The sequence below is a fragment of the Malus sylvestris genome, chromosome 7 (assembly GCF_916048215.2).
Source record: "Malus sylvestris chromosome 7, drMalSylv7.2, whole genome shotgun sequence".
NCBI classification, from domain to species: domain Eukaryota; kingdom Viridiplantae; phylum Streptophyta; class Magnoliopsida; order Rosales; family Rosaceae; genus Malus; species Malus sylvestris.
In genome coordinates this window covers 7,495,430-7,516,090 of record NC_062266.1, presented here as the reverse complement: position 1 = coordinate 7,516,090, position 20,661 = coordinate 7,495,430, and the positions used below count along the sequence as shown (strand labels likewise).

At 41.6% G+C, this 20,661-nt stretch overlaps 3 protein-coding genes across 3 annotated transcripts; all 3 read right to left on the bottom strand.

The window, feature by feature from the left end:
- Positions 1 to 365: 365 nt before the first annotated feature.
- On the bottom strand, positions 366 to 1,322 carry LOC126630052 (uncharacterized). Its single transcript, XM_050300221.1, has one exon. It carries the CDS (start codon positions 1,320 to 1,322, stop codon positions 366 to 368), a length of 957 nt encoding a protein of 318 aa, XP_050156178.1.
- Positions 1,323 to 7,248: 5,926 nt separating this feature from the next.
- Positions 7,249 to 14,125, bottom strand: LOC126628034 (uncharacterized). The gene is made up of 2 exons (XM_050297608.1): positions 13,744 to 14,125; positions 7,249 to 7,534 (listed from the first exon to the last, which is right to left on the bottom strand). The coding sequence occupies exon 1, from the start codon at positions 14,014 to 14,016 to the stop codon at positions 13,744 to 13,746; it is 273 nt and encodes a 90-aa protein (XP_050153565.1). The 5' UTR covers positions 14,017 to 14,125; the 3' UTR covers positions 7,249 to 7,534.
- A 568-nt stretch (positions 14,126 to 14,693) lies between these two features.
- Positions 14,694 to 16,237, bottom strand: LOC126628033 (transcription factor bHLH10-like). Its single transcript, XM_050297607.1, has 3 exons — positions 15,686 to 16,237; positions 15,112 to 15,540; positions 14,694 to 14,916 (listed from the first exon to the last, which is right to left on the bottom strand). Exons 1-3 carry the CDS (start codon positions 16,145 to 16,147, stop codon positions 14,815 to 14,817), a joined length of 993 nt encoding a protein of 330 aa, XP_050153564.1. The 5' UTR covers positions 16,148 to 16,237; the 3' UTR covers positions 14,694 to 14,814.
- Positions 16,238 to 20,661: the final 4,424 nt, after the last annotated feature.

The following is a 20,661-nucleotide window of genomic DNA, read 5'->3' as shown; positions in this document are numbered from 1 at the left end:
ACCTCTTCTATGAAACCGGCCTCCAATAGTTTGTCGATTTCTGCCTCGATGATCGCTACTCGTTCGGGAGCGAAATGTCTTCTTTTTTGAATTACCGGTTTGGCAGTTGGATCGACGTGCAGCTTGTGGCAGGCCACTTTGGGATCAATACCGGGCATGTCGGATGGTGACCATGCGAAGATATCTCGGTTTTCCCTAAGGAAAATTGTGAGTTCTTCCTTCTCGTCTGGGCTTAGTCGTGAGCCAATTTTAACCGTCTTTTCCGGCTGCTGGGGATTAAGAATGATGTCTTCGGCGTCCTCTTCGGGTTTCCATCCTATCTTGTCTGCTTGGGTGCCATCTTCTCGATCCACCTGCTGTAATTGCTATTTGGCAATTTCTTTGCCCTTTTGGACTTCGGTAACCTCTATGGGGGTAAAGGTCTTCTTCTTTGTTTCTTTTAACATTTGCACAGTGCATCGTCGGGATGAGGCCTGGTCAGACTTGATCTCTCCGACTCCTCCTCCCGGGATGCGGAATCGGATTTTTTGATACTTGACGGAAGTGACAGCATCCAGCTTGATCAACCAAGGTCTCCCAAGAATCCCATTGTAGGGAGATGGGTCGCTTACAATCGTGAATGTTTGCTTTGAGACGACTGGCGGTGTTTTTACGTCAAGTACGATATGGCCGATGGCAGTTGAGGTGTGTCCGTTGAATCCAGTAAGTACCTCTGCCCGGCGTATGATTGTACTTTCCAGGCCCATCTTCTGAATGACTGAAAGTTGAAGTAGGTTGACCGCACTTCCATTGTCAACCATCATCCTGTCGACTATAGCATGGGCTAGTTGGACAGATACTACTAATGCATCGTCGTGTGGGAAATTGACTCTTTCTGCATCCTGCTCCGTGAAGCCAACGATAGGTCCAGGTTGGGTATTGACTGCTTGAACTTGTGAGATTAGTAAAGCCTGCTGGATCTTCCTCTTTTTGGAGTTATTAGTAGCCCCTAAGTGCTCGGATTCAGCGAAAATGCCATTGATTCGAATCATCTTAGTTGGTGGCTCCTCATCTCCGTCAGCATTCCTTTTTGGCTGCTCAACTGGCTTGTCCAAATATCTATCGACTTTGCCTTCTTTCACGAGTTTCTCTAGGTAGTTCTTCCAAGTGTAGCAATCGTTGGTTGTGTGACCGGGACCTCGGTGGAATGCGCAATATTTAGTGTGGTCCAACTTGGAAGTATCTCCTTTTGACTGCTTCGGCAACTTGAACCATGGTTCATTCTTGACGTCACGAAGGATTTGATGAATCGGAATTGAGAACTTAGAATAGTTGTTGGTCATCGGGCCTTCTTTGGTCGTGGGTCGGTCCCTGCGCTTGAACTCCTGCCTGCTCTTGTTGGGTTATTTTTCATCCTTCTTTTGAGCAGCTACCAACTCTTTTCGAGGTTGTTCGGGAGCCTTTTCTGCTTGTTGAGCCTCGTCCCAAAGCGCATGCTTTTCTGCCATAGCAAAGGAATCTGCTAGAGTTAGGTCTTCTTTCATGATCATTTCTCCAAACAGTGGGTGGTCTGCTGGTAGTCCTTTTTGGAAGGCTGCACTTGCTATCGAGTTGTCTCATCCGACGATCTTCACCTTCTCTGCTTTGAATCTCTTCACGTAATCGCGAAGCGACTCTTTTGGGTTTTTCTTTACGTTGAACAGGTGATCGGACTTCTTCTTGATCGATCGATAAGATGAGTATTCTTTGGTGAAAACCAAGGAAAGATCATCAAAATTCTGGATGGATCGTGTCGGCAAGGTATGAAACCAATCTTGTGCCTCGCCTTGTAAAGTAGTGGCGAATATTTTGCACATAAGGGCGTCATTATTCCGATAAAGGACCATCGCATTTCGGTAATGCTTCAAGTGTCTTTCGGGATCCTCATCTCCTTTGAAAGATGTGAAGTGCGGCATGCTAAACTTGGGCGGAGGCTCTGTCTGCTCGATCTCATCCGCGAAAGATGACCTGCTCATGTTGGTCACATCTCGCCTTAGTGCCTCATCAACCATTTCGTTGCGCCGAAAATCACGCATCCGTTCATTGAAAAGTCTTTCTACTTCTTCTTGGATTTGCTTTTGTTGGGGTAACGGAGCTTTTGGCTGCCCTTGGTCTTTTTCTACCGGTCTAGGCTGCTCTTCTTCTCGGTCGGCTCATATACGCTGTGGCTGCAATGGATGAGATAGATTCCTAGCAGGCGAGGGATTTCTTTGCAGGCTACCGGTTGAACTAGAGCCAGATTGAACGATCGTTTCCTTCCGTTTGTCAGGTTGCCTGCTCCGATGTGATGTGGAGGATACTCCTTGTGAGCCTAATCGCGAATGAATGCTTTGCCTGGAAGGTTGCCCATGTTGATTATCAAAGCGTGGCCTCAACCGTGAATGTATACTTGCTCGTGGGCCTAACCGAGAGTGCACGCTCCTCCGCGCGCTAAGACGGGAGTATACGCTATTTCGGGGGCCCAATCGAGAGTGTGCACTGTCTGAATGCTCGACTTGTGATGGGTTGAATGGCTGCTTTCCAGGACGCTGTTTAAAAGGCTCCTTGTCTACCCTTGTTCTACTTCGGGAAACTTCATCGTGGGCGCGATGCATCTCAGTACGTTGTAAAAGTTGATTCACCAAGGTAGTTTGTTGTGCAAGGGCGCTCGTCAATTCTATGACTTGTCGGGACAAGTTTTGTTCGCCATTCGGATTGGAAGAACTTGGATGGAATGCACCTCCTTGAACAATGAAAGGGTGGTTGACTCCAAGTGCAAGATTTGAGTTGGGGAATGTCAAATCTGCGGAGAAATGTGGTGAAAACACCTCAGCCTCGATGATTGGTCCGGATGGTTGAGATTGTCTCGGGCGGACTTGGGCAGCTTGGGAAACCATGAAAACAGGCTGGGCTGCGGGGGCAGGCTGGATCACTGGGGCAGGCTGGATCACTGGGGCAGGCTGGATCGTTGGAGCAGGTTGGGCTACAAGAGCAGGCTGGATCACGGGAGCAGGCTGGGCTACAAGAGCAGGCTGCTCAATGCGCGGTGCATGTGAATGCGAGGCTTGGGCTTTGGTCCACGTAAACTTGGATGGCACGGCTCGGGCCGTGGTGAAGGCTCCATGGACCTCGCCACGACTGGCTACCGAAGTAGCCACCGTGGTGGTTCCCATGGCGGCCGTGGTGAAGGCTCCATGGACCTCGCCACGAGCGGCTACCGAAGTAGCCATCGTGGTGGTTCCCATGGCTGCCGTGTTGAAGGCTCCATGGACCTCGCCATGAGCGGCTACCGAAGTAGCCCCCGCGGTGGTTCCCATGGTGGCTGTGGTGAAGGCTCCATGGACCTCGCCACGAGCGGCTACCGAAGTAGCCCCCGCGGTGGTTCCCATGGTGGCTGTGGTGAAGGCACCATGGACCTCGCCGCGGGTGGCTACCGAGGTAGCCATCACGGTGGTTCCCATGGTGGAAGCTCGTGGTGATGATGTCGCTCCCCTTCTTGTCGCATTTTGCCTCATGGATCTCCGCAGTCCCATTTCTTGAATACTAGAATTTTTACTTGCGGAATTTTCTAAATTTCTAGTCATTATATTTTTCTTATACATTTTATCAAAGAACCTTTGCAAGTAAAAAATTCTATAAATAAGAACGTATGAAAAATATTCAAATGGACTAGAAAATAAAGAAAAAACCTTTTTGCGCGAGAGTCTTTTGCGAGTATGGATAACAACTCTCAATGAAAGCACCAATTTGTGGATGCAAATTTTCACCTCTTCGATCTTGGACGATTTTGCACCTACAAAACAACTAACACCTTAGGTTAAGGCCAAAAGCCTCACGCGCCCACGATGAATGGGGGGGGCTTTGGCCGAAGAACCTCCGATGCCAAAGTTAGAATTTTAGAGAGAAATAGTGTTTAGAGTGTTTTGGAATTTTTGCAAGAGATTTGGAATGAGTGTTTGGTAGAAATGGGTGACTATTTATAGGACCAAGTTGGTCCACATTTTCAAGAAAGTGGCCGGCCCTTTTGTGTGTTTTTGGGTGAATTTTTGTGATTTAATTAGCCACTTTATTGGCTAATAAAATATAATAGAAATAAATGGGAAGTTACCAAATTGAATGGTTATCATTATTTGGCTAATGAAGTGGAGGAAATCTGAAAAGGTAAGGAAAAGAGAGGGAATGTGGCCGGCTCCTAGGTGGGAGTTTTGGGTTTTATTTTTGGTTTAATTAGCCAATTAATTGGCTAATTAAATATGAAAGGAGATGTTTTAGTATTTATGGTATTGATTGGCTAAAAAGAGAAGGAAAGGTGGAAAAGGTAGAAAAAAAGGTGATGGAATAGGTTTTGAATGGGGTAGCCGGCCCTATACCATTTTTTAGGTTTGAGTGGATGTTTCAAATTGATAATTAAGGGATGATTTTAGGAGATATGGGAAGAATATATTATTTAGATAATTAATTAACTAAATAATATATTAGGGAAATTAAGTTTTGGAAATAATTGCCTAAAATAAGATAATTTGGAATTGGTTACCTCTTCTGGAGCATTTTTGAATTGGTTGAGGATGATTACCCACTACTTGCGCGTAGGAATCCCGGTATGCCTCAAGGGTATTTTTGTCCTCTTTTGTTCAAAAGTCCACGTGTCGCCTGGTGAATATTTTTGGCTCCACAGTGAGCATAGGAAGAAAAAGGCTAAAAGGAAAATTGAAGTTACTGTTTCAACCATAACATTCCTTGATGCCAAATCTGATTCTCACTTCTATCCTGTAAATAGAATAAGCAAAAACAACAAAAGATAAAACAAATTGTTATCACCTCTGTTGATGCACAAAATTGGATTGACTTTGGAACAACGTAGAGTGTCGTCTTTGTAAGGTTGTTTCGGTCATCTAGTGTAGGTAATATGTAAAGAGATTGAGACAGGGAAACAAACACAAGATGTAAATGATTCAAAGAAAGTCACGAGGGTAAAGGAGTTTTCATTAATAATGTAGAATTTACATAATACAAAGGTTTAAACATAATCACCATTAGTGAGTTCTAATAATGGGTTAAGTAAAATAATAGCGTTAGAGATTAATTGTAGGAGAATGATCTCCTCTTATAGTTGAGCAGAATCGCATGCTTTCGTCCACGGTCGATGTAGGACTTTAGGAGTTTTATTCTGATGTCGACATGTATCCCATTGTGATTAACCTCCTGGTAGGAGAGAAACTCTTGTGCTTTGGCATGGTGTCTCAACAAGTATCTTTCAATGGGTTTCTGAAGGTATAAAGTTGATCGTGCTCGGTAGTTTCGGAATTGGTGAAGTTTGGTACAAATAGTGCTCACCCAAGTCCCTAGTGAGAAAAGCTTCTCGGTTGGGAACTTACAAAATCCAAATCACTAAATAATCACAAAACTTTCGAGTGACAAAGTGGAGTAGCGTATAATGGAAGTCTCTCCATACCTCCTATCGAGGAGAATTACTGAAAGAGGTGTCCCAAATTTCCCAAGTCATTCAAGAAAAAAGACTTCTCATAAACTTTAGCCCAAGTATATATATTTTTATTATTATTAAGCCCAACTTAAGTAGTGCTCCACCTTACTTTTCCAAGGGCTGAAGCCCAAGGCCTTCATTTGTGTTGTCTGCTAGGCCCAACGTGGGGCCCAACCTCTCACCATATTTTCCTGTTGCAGCAGCCCACCTCCCTTTCTTTTGTCTTTTTAGAAACTTGCTGGGTTCAAAAATCTGTGCCTCCGGCTTCCCTGTCCTTCAATCACTACACCTTGCAGCCATTTCCTTCTCAGCGCCTTTTTTTTATATATATATTGGGGAGAAATTTAACTTCGGTATTTGTGAGCTGTTTGGCGTGGAGAGCCTGGAGAGATTTCCGAGCTAAGATCGCTGCCATAGACGGAGATGGCTGCGATTGCTCCATATTTGTGATTCTGGGGACTGAATTGCTGCTGCTGACCTAAAATCTTCAGCACTTGCTGGCAAAATTGTCCTGTTTCTCGTAGATTGATTTTGGTCTGGTCTTGGTGCACAGATAGTAGAAGCAGCAACTGAAGCCGTGGAAGCAGGTTTGAGCTTCGATAGTTTTGTGTCGAATTTGTGTGGGCTTCGTGAGTTGGGGTTTGGGGCTGCCAAAGCTCGATCTGCAGGAAGTGTTTCAGGTTTGAAGTTGTGTAGGTTGCGAGCTGTGGTATTGGAGGAGTGAACCTGTGACAAAGTTGAACATGCCATGATCTCCAAAGAGCCGTGGGTTCGTCGGCGCAAATTCAATCATCCTTTGTAAGCCTTCAGAATTTACCCGAGGAATTGGACTTTATGAGGAGGCTTCCGTCGACATTCAAACTGCTGATACGGGTGTCCATCGACAGATGGAGTGCTGAGGTAATTACCATTACGGCCTTTGAATGTCACGTTCTTGGGAAATATCACCAGCGATTCCCAGTCAATCACAGGGTGCACATCCAACAATCCCTAACTAGGCGATGCCGAATTTGCATACATGCCATAGTACCAGAACGATTCCTTCACACTCGAACCGTCCCATGCCACCATTACATAGGTTCAAAAACAATAAAACCAGCTGACCTAGTGTTAGTAACAGTTGTGATTTTCTTCTAACCAAAGTAGTTTCGTTCCGCTTATGTGAGAAACTAATCACTGCCAGTATCCCATGCACGAAGCAGTAATCTCATGCATGCTGCACAAAATGTGCGGGTCATCCAAGCTCTCCATTCAAATATCCATAGAAAGGGAGAAGATAGAAAAAGAGTTAGCTAGGCCTGTCGACAGGCATGCAATATGACTTGCAAATGAGCCTATAAAGGCTCGATGAAATGCCAATTTGCATGCTCAACTCATCAAAAATTTTGCATACTGTGTGCACTATTCTTAATGCCCACCCCAATAATATTTCCTGGATACACCACTGATGTCATTTAAAGCAAAAGAGAAACCATAATAATAATCACAGGGAAAATCAAGTTGCTAATGGAAGTGATCAAGCCATAAACGAGACCAATGAAGATTTTGGTGGAGGACCTGGAGCAACTAGGAAAATAATAAAACTGATTTGTTGCCATGGCACTTAACTATATTGCCGTTCAAGTTTTTCTTGTTACCTTAAAAAGGCAAAAGTTGGGAAGTTTGTTTCATTTGATGTTAACATACTAATCCAACGAATAAACCAATCTTATTGATGGAGAAGCTATTCAACACATTTTACCAAAATGCAACACAAATTAAGAATCATATGAGTCTTAAAGGAAGCAAAATATTATTGAACTACCATATGCAGAACGAATTGTTCATGGTATACATATATTTTAAGTATATATAATAGATGATAATCTTAAATCAAATGCACATAAATCTTTTGATTTTGCGTAGGCCTACCAGCTTCACATTGCCGCAACCGTTTGACAGTTTAGTTTGTCAATCTCAGCTAACAGGAGAGCAACCGAGAATAGACAAATTGCTCTACTTCCTATCTCCTTGCAAGAGCACCCAAAGGAGAAACTGAAATCTTACAGAAAAGGCCTGCATCATTTCCGCAAGACAAAATTATAAAAACTGATGTTCTTTAATAAGGAAAAAAAAATGAATATGCAAACATACTATGTACCAATTCATTAAAAAATTGGTTACTGCACAACCATACATTATAATCATCCATTCTAACTCTCAGCTATGCTATCGATGGTGGATGGATAATAATTCTATAAACAATTTCACACAATGCCATTAGTCAAATGCCTGATGCTTGACTTATACAAGAAAATATAACTCAAATATCCTAATACATGGGTTGATTTAGTTCCATGACAAATAATCGTAATACACAAGTGCTAACAGTAGTTCAGAAAATCCACAAAAACAAACAGAAAACCAGAATTAGACATGCAAAACCAAACATTGGACAACAGAACTTGGAAGATGCCAACTGCCATAAATAATATGCAGGGAAGAATTTGATGCTTTCCCAATATGTTAGCCAAATTCCAAATCTATACACCCCTAGCTCTGTATACTGATACGGGCCTATTATGAATGTTAAACACACCAGATTGGACAAGAAAACCAGTTTATATTTTGATGGATTTTAACATTCATAATAGGCCGTATCAGTATACAGAGCTAGAGGTGTATAGATTTAATGGCTAACATATCGAAAATGCATCAAATTCTTCCCATCAAAACCAGTTTATATAATACCAGAACAACCCCATTAACACATCATTTACCACTAACACTCCAGTAATTACTCCTCAGCACCCCACTACACATACAGCAGCAGAGACAATATTTTCATCCCTGTTCAAGAAGTAGTCAATGAATTTTATCTGCTTGTCTCTAAAACGCGCTTTAACAAAAGAAAATTCAAAGAACTTAGCGAAGAAGGCTTTGGTGTATTTAACACAATACGTTGAAATGAAGGAAAGCTTATTTATTGATATCCCCGATAAGCTACAAATATGTACATATACATGAGTCAAAATAAGCACACAAGAGGGAGCCTTCACAAAGGTTGCTTAGGAGAAGTCTCAGCAGTCGGTAGAGCCCCAGAAAGAGAAGGCACCGGAGGGGGATCATTTGGAGCCTCAGTACTGGACAGAACCCTAGAAGGAGGAGGCATCAGAGGTTGATCATTTGGAGCTTCATTACGCGGTACAGCCCCAGAAGACGAAGGCAATAAATGCCTTTGGAACAAACCCACAAATCTCTGATGATCAAGTAAAACCTGACCATCAGTTTCCTTCATCTGGTCAAGCTTCCTCTTCATGTTTGTAGCATAGTCATGTGCGAGCCGGTGCAACTGTTTATTCTCATGCTTGAGCCCTCTAATCTCCTGTTTGAGACTCATCACTTCAGCCGCCAATGATTCAACTTGGCGGGTTCGAGCAAATAGGCGTTGGGCCATATTAGACACAGAACCTGCACACTGAACACTGAGAGCCAGCGAATCCTTAACAGCTAACTCATCAGACCGTTTGGAAAGTAGTCTGTTATCTTTGGGAGTGAGAAGGTTCCTGGCCACCACCGCAGCGGTCATATCATTCTTCATCACGGAATCCCCAACGGTAAGAGGACCAGTAGGGGAGACGAAGGATGGGCGCCATATGTTGTCTGGAGAAGGCGGGGCTGCCTCTTCAACAAGGTTCAAGTCAAAACGACGGTTGGAGGGGCCAGACATTTTCAAAGGTGTTGAAGAGAGAAGAGGTCGGACAAATCAAGATCTTAGAAGTGCAAGAATGAAGCTTCTACTGGTGGAGATTCAAGTGTGCTTTGGAACTTAATGCCAGCCCCTATAAAAATCTGCACTCGACGAAGCTTCAGAAATCGAAGAGGCGCCTGCTCAGAAATCGAAGAGGCGTTTGCTTTCTCAAAAGCTGGGCTGCTTAGAGATTACGAGGGTTGATCTCAGAAATCGAAGAGGCGTTTGCTTTCTCAAAAGTTGGGCTGCTCAAAGACCACGAAGGCCGATCTCAAAAATCGAAGAGGCGCTCGCTTTCTCAAAAGCTGGGTCTCCCAGAGACCACGAGGGCCGATCTCAGAAATCGAAGAGGCACCTACTTTCCCAGCCTTTTCCAGCCTTGTCAGCACCTGTCACACGCACACTCAGTTTTGCGGAAATTATGGGCATTCTGTCAAAGACTTCTGGGGAAGTAGAAAACACATGAATCTTACTGTTCAATCACCCACTTCTCACACGCAACAATAGCTCATGGGTACCACAGATAACTTTACCAAAGTTCTCTGCCAAAGTTGAGCACGTGAAGCTTGCAGCTCCCACTACATCGCTCTGACCAAGAAGGGTAAAAGAATAGCAAAGAAACAGCACTAACAAAGTTTAGACCCATAAATTTTGAAGGTCTAGCTACCATATTATTACCCACAAGGGTAAAGGAACAGTACCACTGCTGGATAATTGGAAAGTCCCTGTGTGTCAACCTCTGTGCTTCGTGGCAAGGTAGACTAGCAAACATGCCCAACCTTTACTCACATTCGAGAAAACACTCCCAATAAGATTGCTTGCTCCAAAATCGAAGAGGCACCGTCCTCCGAATCTCGAGAGCCAGACTCCCAACATGACTACTTTCTTAAAAATCGAAGAGAGGGTAAAGGAACAGTACCATTGCTGGATAATTGGAAAGTCCCTGTGTGTCAACCTCTGTGCTTCGTGGCAAGGTAGACTAGCAAACATGCCAAACCTTTACTCACATTCGAGAAAACACTCCCAACAAGATTGCTTGCTCCAAAATCGAAGAGGCACCGCCCTCCGAATCTCGAGAGCCAGACTCCCAACATGATTACTTTCTCAAAAATCGAAGAGACACTGCTCCCCGAATCTCGAGAGCCAGACCCCCAGCATGATTGCTTTCTCAAAAATCGATGAGGCATCGTTCTCCGAATCAATCGAAGAGGCGCTCGCTTTCTCAAAAGCTGGGCTGCTCAGAGACCACGAGGGCCGATCTCAGAAATCGAAGAGGCACCTACTTTTCTAGCCTTGTCAGCACCTGTCACACGCACACTCAGCTTTGCAGAAATTATGGGCATTCTGTCGAAGACTTCTGGTGAAGTAGAAAGCACATGAATCTTACTGTTCAATCACCCACTTCCCACACGCAACAATAGCTCATGGGTACCACAAATAACTTTGCCAAAGTTCTCTGCCAAAGTTGAGCACGTGAAGCTTGCAGCTCCCACTACATCGCTCTGACCAAGAAAGGTAAAAGAATAGCAAAGAAACAGCACTAACAAAAGTTTAGACACATAAATTTTGAAGGTCTAGCTACCATATTATTACCCACAAGGGTAAAGGAACAGTACCACTGCTGGATAATTGGAAAGTCCCTGTGTGTCAACCTCTGTGCTTCGTGGCAAGGTAGACTAGCAAACATGCCCAACCTTTACTCACATTCGAGAAAACACTCCCAATAAGATTGCTTGCTCCAAAATCGAAGAGGCACCGTCCTCCGAATCTCGAGAGCCAGACTCCCAACATGACTACTTTCTCAAAATCGAAGAGAGGGTAAAGGAACAGTACCATTGCTGGATAATTGGAAAGTCCCTGTGTGTCAACCTTTGTGCTTCGTGGCAAGGTAGACTAGCAAACATGCCCAACCTTTACTCACATTCGAGACAACACTCCCAACAAGATTGCTTGCTCCAAAATCGAAGAGGCACCGCCCTCCGAATCTCGAGAGCCAGACTCCCAACATGATTACTTCCTCAAAAATCGAAGAGACACTGCTCTCCGAATCTCGAGAGTCATACCCCCAGCATGATTGCTTTCTCAAAAATCGAAGAGGCATCGTTCTCCGAATCTCGAGAGCCAGATACCACAGACCACTTTTTCAAAGTGCTCTGACAGAGTTAAAACATGTGAAACTGGCAGCTCCCACTACCGTGCTATGACCAAGCAGGGTAAAGGAATAGCATTACTACTTGTTGTTAGGGAGACTCCTATATATGTCGACCTCCATCCCCAACGGACAGGCAGACCTGCAAAAATGCTCAACCCTTCATCATATCTGAGAGGGCACTCCCAACGAAGCCTTTCGAAATATTCAGCTTTCTTTCCCCCCGATAATACCTCTGCAAACAAGCTATACTAGAGCAAGAATATCTCATATCATCAGGGTTAAAAGCAAGAGTATCCCATATCATGCTTTTTCCCTGTCTTTTCTTTTGGCCTTGTTTTTACCTGCAAGACAAGGAGAAAGAGAGCAATCAGTCAGCACTTGGAATCAAGCTTCCAGCCAGGAACTGACTGCCTGGAACCCCTTACCTGATTACTTACCTGGCATTGCTCTCGAGTACTCATCTTCAACATCTTATGTTTCCAGGGAAGATTCCGCATCTGCTTGAGGAACAGATAGGGCAAGTGCGAAGGATACAAGGAAGCATGTGGAGACAAGCATAACAGCACACGTGCCGATACATTCATTACTCTGTCAAAAGCAAAAGTATCCCATATCAGCAGGGTGAAACGTACTCTAGATTTGGTGGACTTGTTTTGACCCTCAAATTCTTCAGTCGGCCTTATACTCTGGAGGAAACCAGAAAACCCTCCAGCTCAGTTCAAGAATAAGCCTGTGGAAAGTTACTTCTTCAAAAGCAAAAGTATCTCATATCATCTCTTCTCATTTTTCTTCTCTTTATCCTTCATGCTGCTGCAAGATGGGGAGAAGGTGAACAATCAGTCGGAGCTCTGATTGCTTACCTTGTCTGTCACCTCTTTCAGCAGACCCCCTAGCTCGGCGACTTGGGGGACTCCTACTACATGGTTTGTATCGCGCTTGACCAAGCCTGAAACTACAAGTAAGCTTCAAGTGAAATTGATACATTACCTTGTGCATCTCCACCAGTTAAAGATACCACCCCTGGATGGAGGAAGAGTACTTCCAGAGAAGATGCCACATCTACCTATGAGACAGATAAGGCAAGTCAAGACGACACCACACTCCGATACTTAGAAGTTTCGTGATTACGAGATCATTCTCCCACAATATTTCCTAATGTCATTTGTACTAAATCATTCACTTGTACTCACTAAATGAGAGCTTGAACCTATGTACTTGTGTAAACCCTTCACAATTAATGAGAACTCTTCTATTCCGTGGACGTAGCCAATCTGGGTGAACCACGTACATCTTGTGTTTGCTTTCCTATCTCTATCCATTTATATACTTATCCACACTAATGACCGGAGCAATCTAGCGAAGCTCACAAAAAGCGATCGTTTTCGCTACCTAGGATCTATCTTGCAAGAGAACGGAGAATTAGATGGAGATCTCAACCATAGAATACGAGCTGGATGGAAAGAGTGCATCCGGCGTGTTGTGTGACCGTCGTAGGCCACTGAAGCTCAAGGGAAAATTTTATAGGACGGCAATAAGGCTAGCGATGTTGTATGGCACAGAATGTTGGGTGGTGAAGCATCAACACGTACACAAAATGGGTGTAGCGGAGATGAGGATGCTTCGTGGGATGTGTGGGCACACGAGAAAGGATAAGATTGGGAATGAGGATATCCGAGGTAAAGTAGGAGTAGCCGAAATTGTAGGAAATATGAGAGAAAATCGGCTCCGGTGATTTTGAACATGTGCAAAGAAGGCCGACTGACGCTCCGGTTCGAAGATGTGACTACGGGACAGAGGTTCAGGGCCGAAGGGGTAGAGGAAGACCTAGGACAACTTTGGAAGAGACTCTAAGAAAAGACGTAGAGTACTTGGATCTAACGGAGGACATGACACAAAACCGAGCGCAATGGCGTTCTAGGATTCATATAGCCGACCCCACTTAGTGGGAAAAGGCTTTGTTGTTGTTGTTGTTGTTGTTGTTGTTGTCTCTAAAACGCTCCTTTTCTCACTTTGCCCACCACAAAAGACAATATATTTCACAAATTAATCGACTTCAAAACTAAAACCGAAATAACGACTTTCCAAATAACCAAACATCAATCACCCTGGACAATTGCAAGACTAAAACTAACTAAATCACATTACTGAAACATGAGGAACAAATCAATCAATCAATCATTGAAAGCACATAAAAACTTCCACCAATGATCAGAAAGCAACCAATTTCTTCTACTAATTAAATGCTCAAGACATTCACAACCAAATCAAATCATAACCAGTCCCCAAAACCCATAAACCCAGTTGAATTCAACAATTGGACACCAAAACCCAACTGGGTCAAGCTCCAATTCGAATGAAAATCCACAAGAAACAGAAACCTACTCATTGAATGTATTTGGGTAATTCCCCCTTCCTCAAGAGGGAGAGAGAGTAATGAGCGGCATCAACGAGGTCGTCAATGTTGTGAAGGGACCTCTCCTCCGCCGCCAACATGAAGATTGCGCGCGCCTCCGCTTTCTTGGCCAGCCTTGCGGCCAGATTCAGCGGCAAGCTAGGCGAGTTGAGGCTTCTGAGTATCTGGCGATACAGAGAGAGGACGCGTCCTCTGTTTCTTGCCAAGTCCTCCGCCGTCGCCCAAATTACTCCCCTTCCCATTTTATTCCCTCACTTCACTTTTCGCTCGCTGCTCAGAGTCAAGTTGCAAAGCCGGCAATACAAATTGGAGTTTTTTTTGTTTTTATTTTTTTGTATTGTAGGATAAGATTTGTAGAATACTAATAATTTTTTTTTGTTTATTGTTTCTTTTAAAAATTAAAACATCTGTTTTTTATCGTAATGACCGATCTCACCGATTTTCTCCCCTATAACAACTAGCAACAACTAAACTGTTTATTGTGTACCGGTTTAAGTTGTATAATATAATTTTAGTTGAATGCACATCTAATAGGGGCGTGTGGAGGGGTGTGCTATCAAATTCGTCTTTGATAAAAATCGTACATAACCTCTCACTTATATGTAAAGTGAAATACTAATAGACTGTAAAATTCAGTGGCCCAACGGATAGTGTTTTGACATGTCCATTGTCTAAATTCTGACATGATTCTATTATTTTTTTCGTTCAACATATCTTGAACATAATAATTTATCCATTACAATTCAATCATATGTACCAAACGATGCTTAAACATCCAAGTTTACATTCACCTTTAAACCAAAAGAATCTATTTGGAATGACAACAATTTAGTAATTAAATTAGTTTCAATTCCGATTCAAGTAAATTAGCAAACAACTTAAATGAAATCAATACTATTCTTATTCTAACTCAAGAAAATTTAGAAAACACCATCAATAATATATTCAAGTGAACTACTCAATCCAACTCTCCAACATTTCAGGAAAAGATACTATTTAAAAGACTTAAAACAATAATCCAAGGACCATCTAATGCCTTCCTAATAACTGCCGGTAGGTGGAACTGCTGAATATTGTCCATCCAGAACCTCAATGAACTTGCCAGCAATAGCACTTGCATACAAGCAAGACCCTTCATACATCTGCAAAGTTAAAACCAAGCCCTAATTAATAAAACCGAACTAATTAAGTGAATTAGGACACAGTTGGTCATGTGGTGCTTGCCTCATTGCACACAAATTTGATTTCTCCTTCTCGTATATAGGACTAGTTTAGAATATCGCTTTATCAAAAGAGAAAAAAGTGAGACTAATTGCGGACTAATGAAAAAAACAAACCTTGGTATTGAACAAGAAGCTGTAGGAATTGCCAATTTGGCCACCAGCAACATGATGAAGATCAAGCTGCAGCTCGTCAAGAAGCCTGGACACAAACAGCAACAGGTTGATCTTCTTCCTCTGCACCAGTTTGATGGTAACTTCATCTTCGATAATGCGGATATCAACCTCGGTGTATTTGGATTTCCTTTGAAGCCATGAGCTCCTCAGAGAGCCATTGTTGTAGGACTGGTCATGAGGCTCACCAAGAGGCTTAATGTTGCAACTCTCATCGTCTCCGGCGGCACCTCCATCTTGTTCAGTTTTGTGCCTGTTGATCCTCTCTCTCCCACACCTTTTCTTCTCCACCAGCAATTTCAGCTCATCCACTGTCCTCAGAAGCTCGTTTATGTAACCAATTGCATCTCCCACAATTGATGCTTTATCATTCTTGTATCCCAAGCAACAAATGTTAAGAAAGAATAATATTATCAAGCCAAAAAAACGGAGGGAAACACTGGAAAACTACTAGCCAAACTGCCACATGAAATTCAAATTGGGATCGGATTTGGAATTCTAAAATTTGTGCCTATACCTGAGTTGGGTTGGGAATTAAATTCCTCAAGGTGAAGAACTTGTCATTCAACTGCTGTCTCCGAACGCGATCAATGGCAAGGTTTTTGGATTCTTTGCGATTTCTTCCTCTTCCAATAGAACCCATTTCTCTGGAGAACTCCATAACTCCATCCTCAAAAAAAGACTCGGTAATAGTGCCATCATCTGGGTAAATGCCCCCACCACTCCCCTCTCTCTCATCGCCGCCGCTACTGAACAATGATCCGTTTCCTGAGCCAGGCAAGGTGTACCCATTGTCGTTATGGCCACTGGTGGTGTTGTATGGATTATCCACATTGAACCCAAGTTCGTTATGGAGCTCGATGTCCATGGAGGAATGATGATTATGGTGATGGTGATGACAAGATAGCTCATCCATCAGAACTTGCGGTGGTTGTGGCGGCGGCGGTGGTAGAGGAGGGAGAGGGTCGTGGTTGGGCATACTCTCTGCTGCAGACTCTGGGATGGAGATTGGGTCAAAGTTGCAGCAAACTGCAAATATTTATGGAGGTTAGAGAGAACTGTATCTTTGTTTTCTTCTCTCTCTCTCTCCCTATTCAATAGCACAGCTGGGAGTTTGTTACTGAGATTCCCATAGGTGGGGCCCATTCACAATCTCTTTTCTCTGAAATTCTTGATGGGCTGTGATATTCACACACTCTCTTTTACTTCTCACACATTCTTCTAATTTTCGACCGTCAGATCGAATAAATTGAAGAATATCAAATGACAGAAATTAACAAGAGGTGTGTGAGAAGTAAAATAGAGTGTGTGGATAGCACATCCCAAGAATTCTGCATGCCCATTTTGCATTTTCATTCATTCATTTTTTCCTTTTTAATTTGTATCCATATTTTACAACTTTTATTTGTTAATTTTTTTTCTTTTATTTGTACTCATAATTTACTTATAATGTACCACTTTGTTATATATATGTAAAATGTACAAATGTTTAAAAACAAAACATTATAGTTTAAAAAAAATACAAAATCTGACCAGGTTTCACACAATTCAAATTTGAGCAAAAAAAAATTAAAAATCTCTCTTTGGTATTAGTTTTTGCATGATTTAGGAAGGATTTAATATTTTTTGTTATTAAATTTTCTAATTAATACTAAAATTTAACATTTTGTACCATTCAATCAAAGTATTCAAATTAATAAAATTTCAATCTAAAATTTTAGTCAACCAAGAACGAGAACCAAAGTTTCCCCAACTTAATAATAATGTCCCAACCCAATTTTACATGCATCAAACTGTACTATTTGTAGGGAGGCAAGCTAGTTGTGTGGTTCTATACACTTCCATTCTGCAATTAGGACATGCGTGGACGTCCTAAACATCAAGGACCTTAGATCTCTATACTTTAGACTAAACAGTTAACAACATGTTGATTAATGATATCAATTATCTCACGTTTACTTACTTGGAAATAAGTCGAAGTGATTAACATACGTGTACGTCATATATGATCGTTGCATCCGTATAAGTCAAAATTGAGAACTTCTCTAACCAAATGGAGACAAGGTTGTCAACTAGTCACAGACAACCTTAAAATATAGTAATTTGCACAATCTTGTCCAACTTTCAGTTCATTATTATGGAATTAGTTAGATTCTCTATTTGTATAAGGGATATTAAAGGAGAGAGAGTAAACGTACATGACATGAATACAATATTATTATGTTGTTCTGTATTAAAAGCTACAACGTCGTGTAGAGAGAAATTTATACATTAAATTATTAATACAGAACACCACAATAGAAAGAAATGTAACTATAACATATAAATCCTGAGAGATTCCAATGGAATTATCTCAAAAGTGAAACTCTCAAACGCCTAATGCTTTTGGTATAGTTTTTAAAATATTCGCACGAAATTAACATTAAATTATACGATAACAAAAAATTTATAAAAAATCTCACTTTAAAAGAGTCCCTTCAAATTTCTCGCAAGTCCTTTATAAGAAAGAGGATTTAAAATGAAATAAAAATTCAGTCTTTCTTGTTAAATGGTAGGAATGATTAGTTTGGGATGGCGGTTTGCATGGGAGAAGTGAGAAGTGGGGTCCACATAAACTGTATGAAAAATAGGGCTCCTACCGAAACTCACTCTTGGAGAAGAGAATAACCAAATTTGCGTGAAATACTCGGAAAAGGTTTTCTTTATTCGTTTTCCTGTTTTTAGTTCTTTTAAATTTGTCTCTCTCAACTAAAGCTCTATTCATAATTTATAATTATCAAAAAACCATTCATTATTTCTCTAAATTACAGTTTGAGACAGGAAGAAAAAAGTATAAATCTCACTGTTGAATTTTGTCTCAATGGCAAAATGGTCCTACAAAACTATTGAGGATATATTAGAAACTTATTATTTAGCATACAAGTGATATTGGGAGTTAAATTAGGAGTCTAAAATGTGGAAGTGTGTTTAGGTGTACAGCAAGGAACGAAGTCATCGTCCTTCTCTTTTGGACAGGTAGGTAATTTCAAAAGAATATCCATCACGTTTCTTCTTTTAAACAAACCTTGAGAACCCACCTTTCTTTTTTTTTTCTTTTTTTTAATTTTTTTGAAAGAAAATAATTGGTGACAAGTCACGGTTATCCATCCCTTCCAGGGGCTGGGAAGACTCACAAGCATTTCAATCTCTCTCTAGCCACAGGTCTGGCTTCCACACCTTTCTCACTATGGATAAAAGATATTAGGATTATGAAAATTATTGTAAAGGGCTTAGATATTTTAACACATTAATATTCAAAAGGTTTTTGTTTAGTGTAGTGATTTTTATATTCTTGGTTTTTTCTTTTAATTTATTTAACTGAAAGATTGAAAGAAACTAAAAGAGTGTATAAAGAGAAAATGAGTGCTGAAAATCAATACATTTGTAAGTCATCTCCTGCATTATTTTATATTGAACTTGTTGTGAATGATTGAACAAATTTTTTGACTTTTTATCGTGTAACAAGAAAAACACAATCGCATTTTCTCATGAATTAGAAAATTATTAAAGGTAAATCTCAAAATACATGTCATGAGTGTAAAGGTATAAAAACACAGGATCAATCCAATGGCTGATGTGCTACCAGGTGTAAATAGATTAAGCTGATATGTCTGTTAAGTTTGTTATGAGCTAGCTTAGTCTGTAAGGAAAGTGAAGTGTATATATAGCAATAGTTTGTAATGATTCAGTGTGAAAGAAAACAATATATAACAGAAGAAGAATTCTCTCTCTCTCTCTCTCTCTCTCTCTCTCTCTCTCTTAGTGTGAAACCTCCATTGTTTAAGCTTAAAGCTTTTCTTCTTACATGGTATCCTCGCCGGGTCGGCACGTCTCGATCCTGATCAGGTGTTGCTTCTGCTGTGTTGCTTCTGCTGTGTTGCTTCTGCTATCTTCGATTCTCTCTTCTCACTTCATTCTCTGTGTTGATGGTATGAATTCTTCTCTCGTGAATCTTTATTTGTCTGGCGAAGTATGATCTGCAATTCAGTTGTGTTTCTTGCACGCAAACTGTTTGATGATATGTGTGAATGACTCTTTCTCTCTGAATCTCCCAATTCTTCTCAACACTTTCTGACTATTACTCTGGCAAAGTGAAGTGTGTGTAATTACGAACCCTAGATTCTCAATCTCTTCCAGTTTTCTTCAATTTTTCTCCAAGAATTTCGACGGTATGGTGACTGCTGCACAATTACAGATAGTTCAGTCTCCAATTACAAACCTGATTCCTAATGTTTCGGTTTCTGTAACGGTGAAACTAGATGATACAAATTACTTGGTTTGGCATTATCAAATGCGGTTGCTTCTTGAAAGTCATGGAATTTTTGGATTTGTGGATGGAACACGTCGATGTCCAACTCGTTTTGTTGAAGATTTAGATGTTGAAGGTGTTGAATCTGATGAGTACCAAATCTGGAAAATGCATGACAGAGCTCTTATGCAGCTCCTTATTGCCACTCTCTCCACTCCTGCAATGTCGTGTGTCATTGGTTGCTCCAATTCTCATGAAATTTGGACAAATCTGAAGGACAGATTCTCTACGATCACTAAAGCCAGCATTTTTCAACTCAAGACTGAGTTGCAGAATATCAAGAAAGGCTCAGAGAATGTTTCTCAGTACTTACAGAGGATTAAAGATGTCCGAGATCATCTCTCCGCTGCTGGAGTTTCATTTGATGATGATGATATTGTCATCCTTGCCTTGAAGGGGCTACCTCTTGAGTATAACACCTTTCGTACAGTTATAAGGGGTCGAGAGAATGTTATATCTCTCAAGGACTTTCGAGCTCAGTTACTTGCTGAAGAAACAACTGTTGAGCATGCTCCAGTTCATGAATCATTTACTACTGCTATGACAGCACAACATACTTTGTCCAAAGGAAAGGCCTTGGTACTTGATGACGGGTCTTCTAATTCTCTAACTACTCAGTATCATACTGGTAGTTCATCTGGAGGTTCTTCCAATTCTGGAGGACCTTATCCTTCTGGTGGCACCTATCATTCCGGTAACAATACCAATAATTCTGGTGGCTATAGAGGTCAACATTTCAGAGGGCGAGCAAGAGGCAGGCATCCATTTGGTAATAATTTCAGATTCTCTGGTCCTAATAATAGTCCTGGCATTCTAGGCCCTGCGAGACCACATGTCTCTACCTGTCCCGAGCACAACAATGATATCCCTGTGTGTCAGATTTGCAACAAACGTGGTCATATTGCGGTTGACTGCTTCCAGCGACATTCTTCTACTATTGTTACCTCATCACCAGTGCAATGTCAGATCTGTTGCAAGTTTGGTCACTCTGCAATGCAGTGTTATCATCGTGCCAATTTCTCATTTCAAGGAAGACCTCCACCATCCTCCATTACTGCAATGCAAGCTAACTATCAGCCATCTGCTCCTCAAGAACAATTTTGGGTAGCTGACACTGGTGCTACATCACACATGACGTCTGATCT

What these genes read in the sequence shown, in the direction of transcription:
- LOC126630052 (XM_050300221.1), bottom strand. Translation starts at nt 1,322, where the DNA reads ATGACCAACAACTATTCTAAGTTCTCAATTCCGATTCATCAAATCCTT.
- LOC126628034 (XM_050297608.1), bottom strand. Translation starts at nt 14,016, where the DNA reads ATGGGAAGGGGAGTAATTTGGGCGACGGCGGAGGACTTGGCAAGAAAC.
- LOC126628033 (XM_050297607.1), bottom strand. Translation starts at nt 16,147, where the DNA reads ATGCCCAACCACGACCCTCTCCCTCCTCTACCACCGCCGCCGCCACAA. An exon ending in TAATTCCCAACCCAACTCAG is followed by an intron (nt 15,541 to 15,685) that starts GTATAGGCACAA and finishes TTGGGATACAAG; the next exon opens with AATGATAAAGCATCAATTGT. An exon ending in GCTTCTTGTTCAATACCAAG is followed by an intron (nt 14,917 to 15,111) that starts GTTTGTTTTTTT and finishes TTAACTTTGCAG; the next exon opens with ATGTATGAAGGGTCTTGCTT.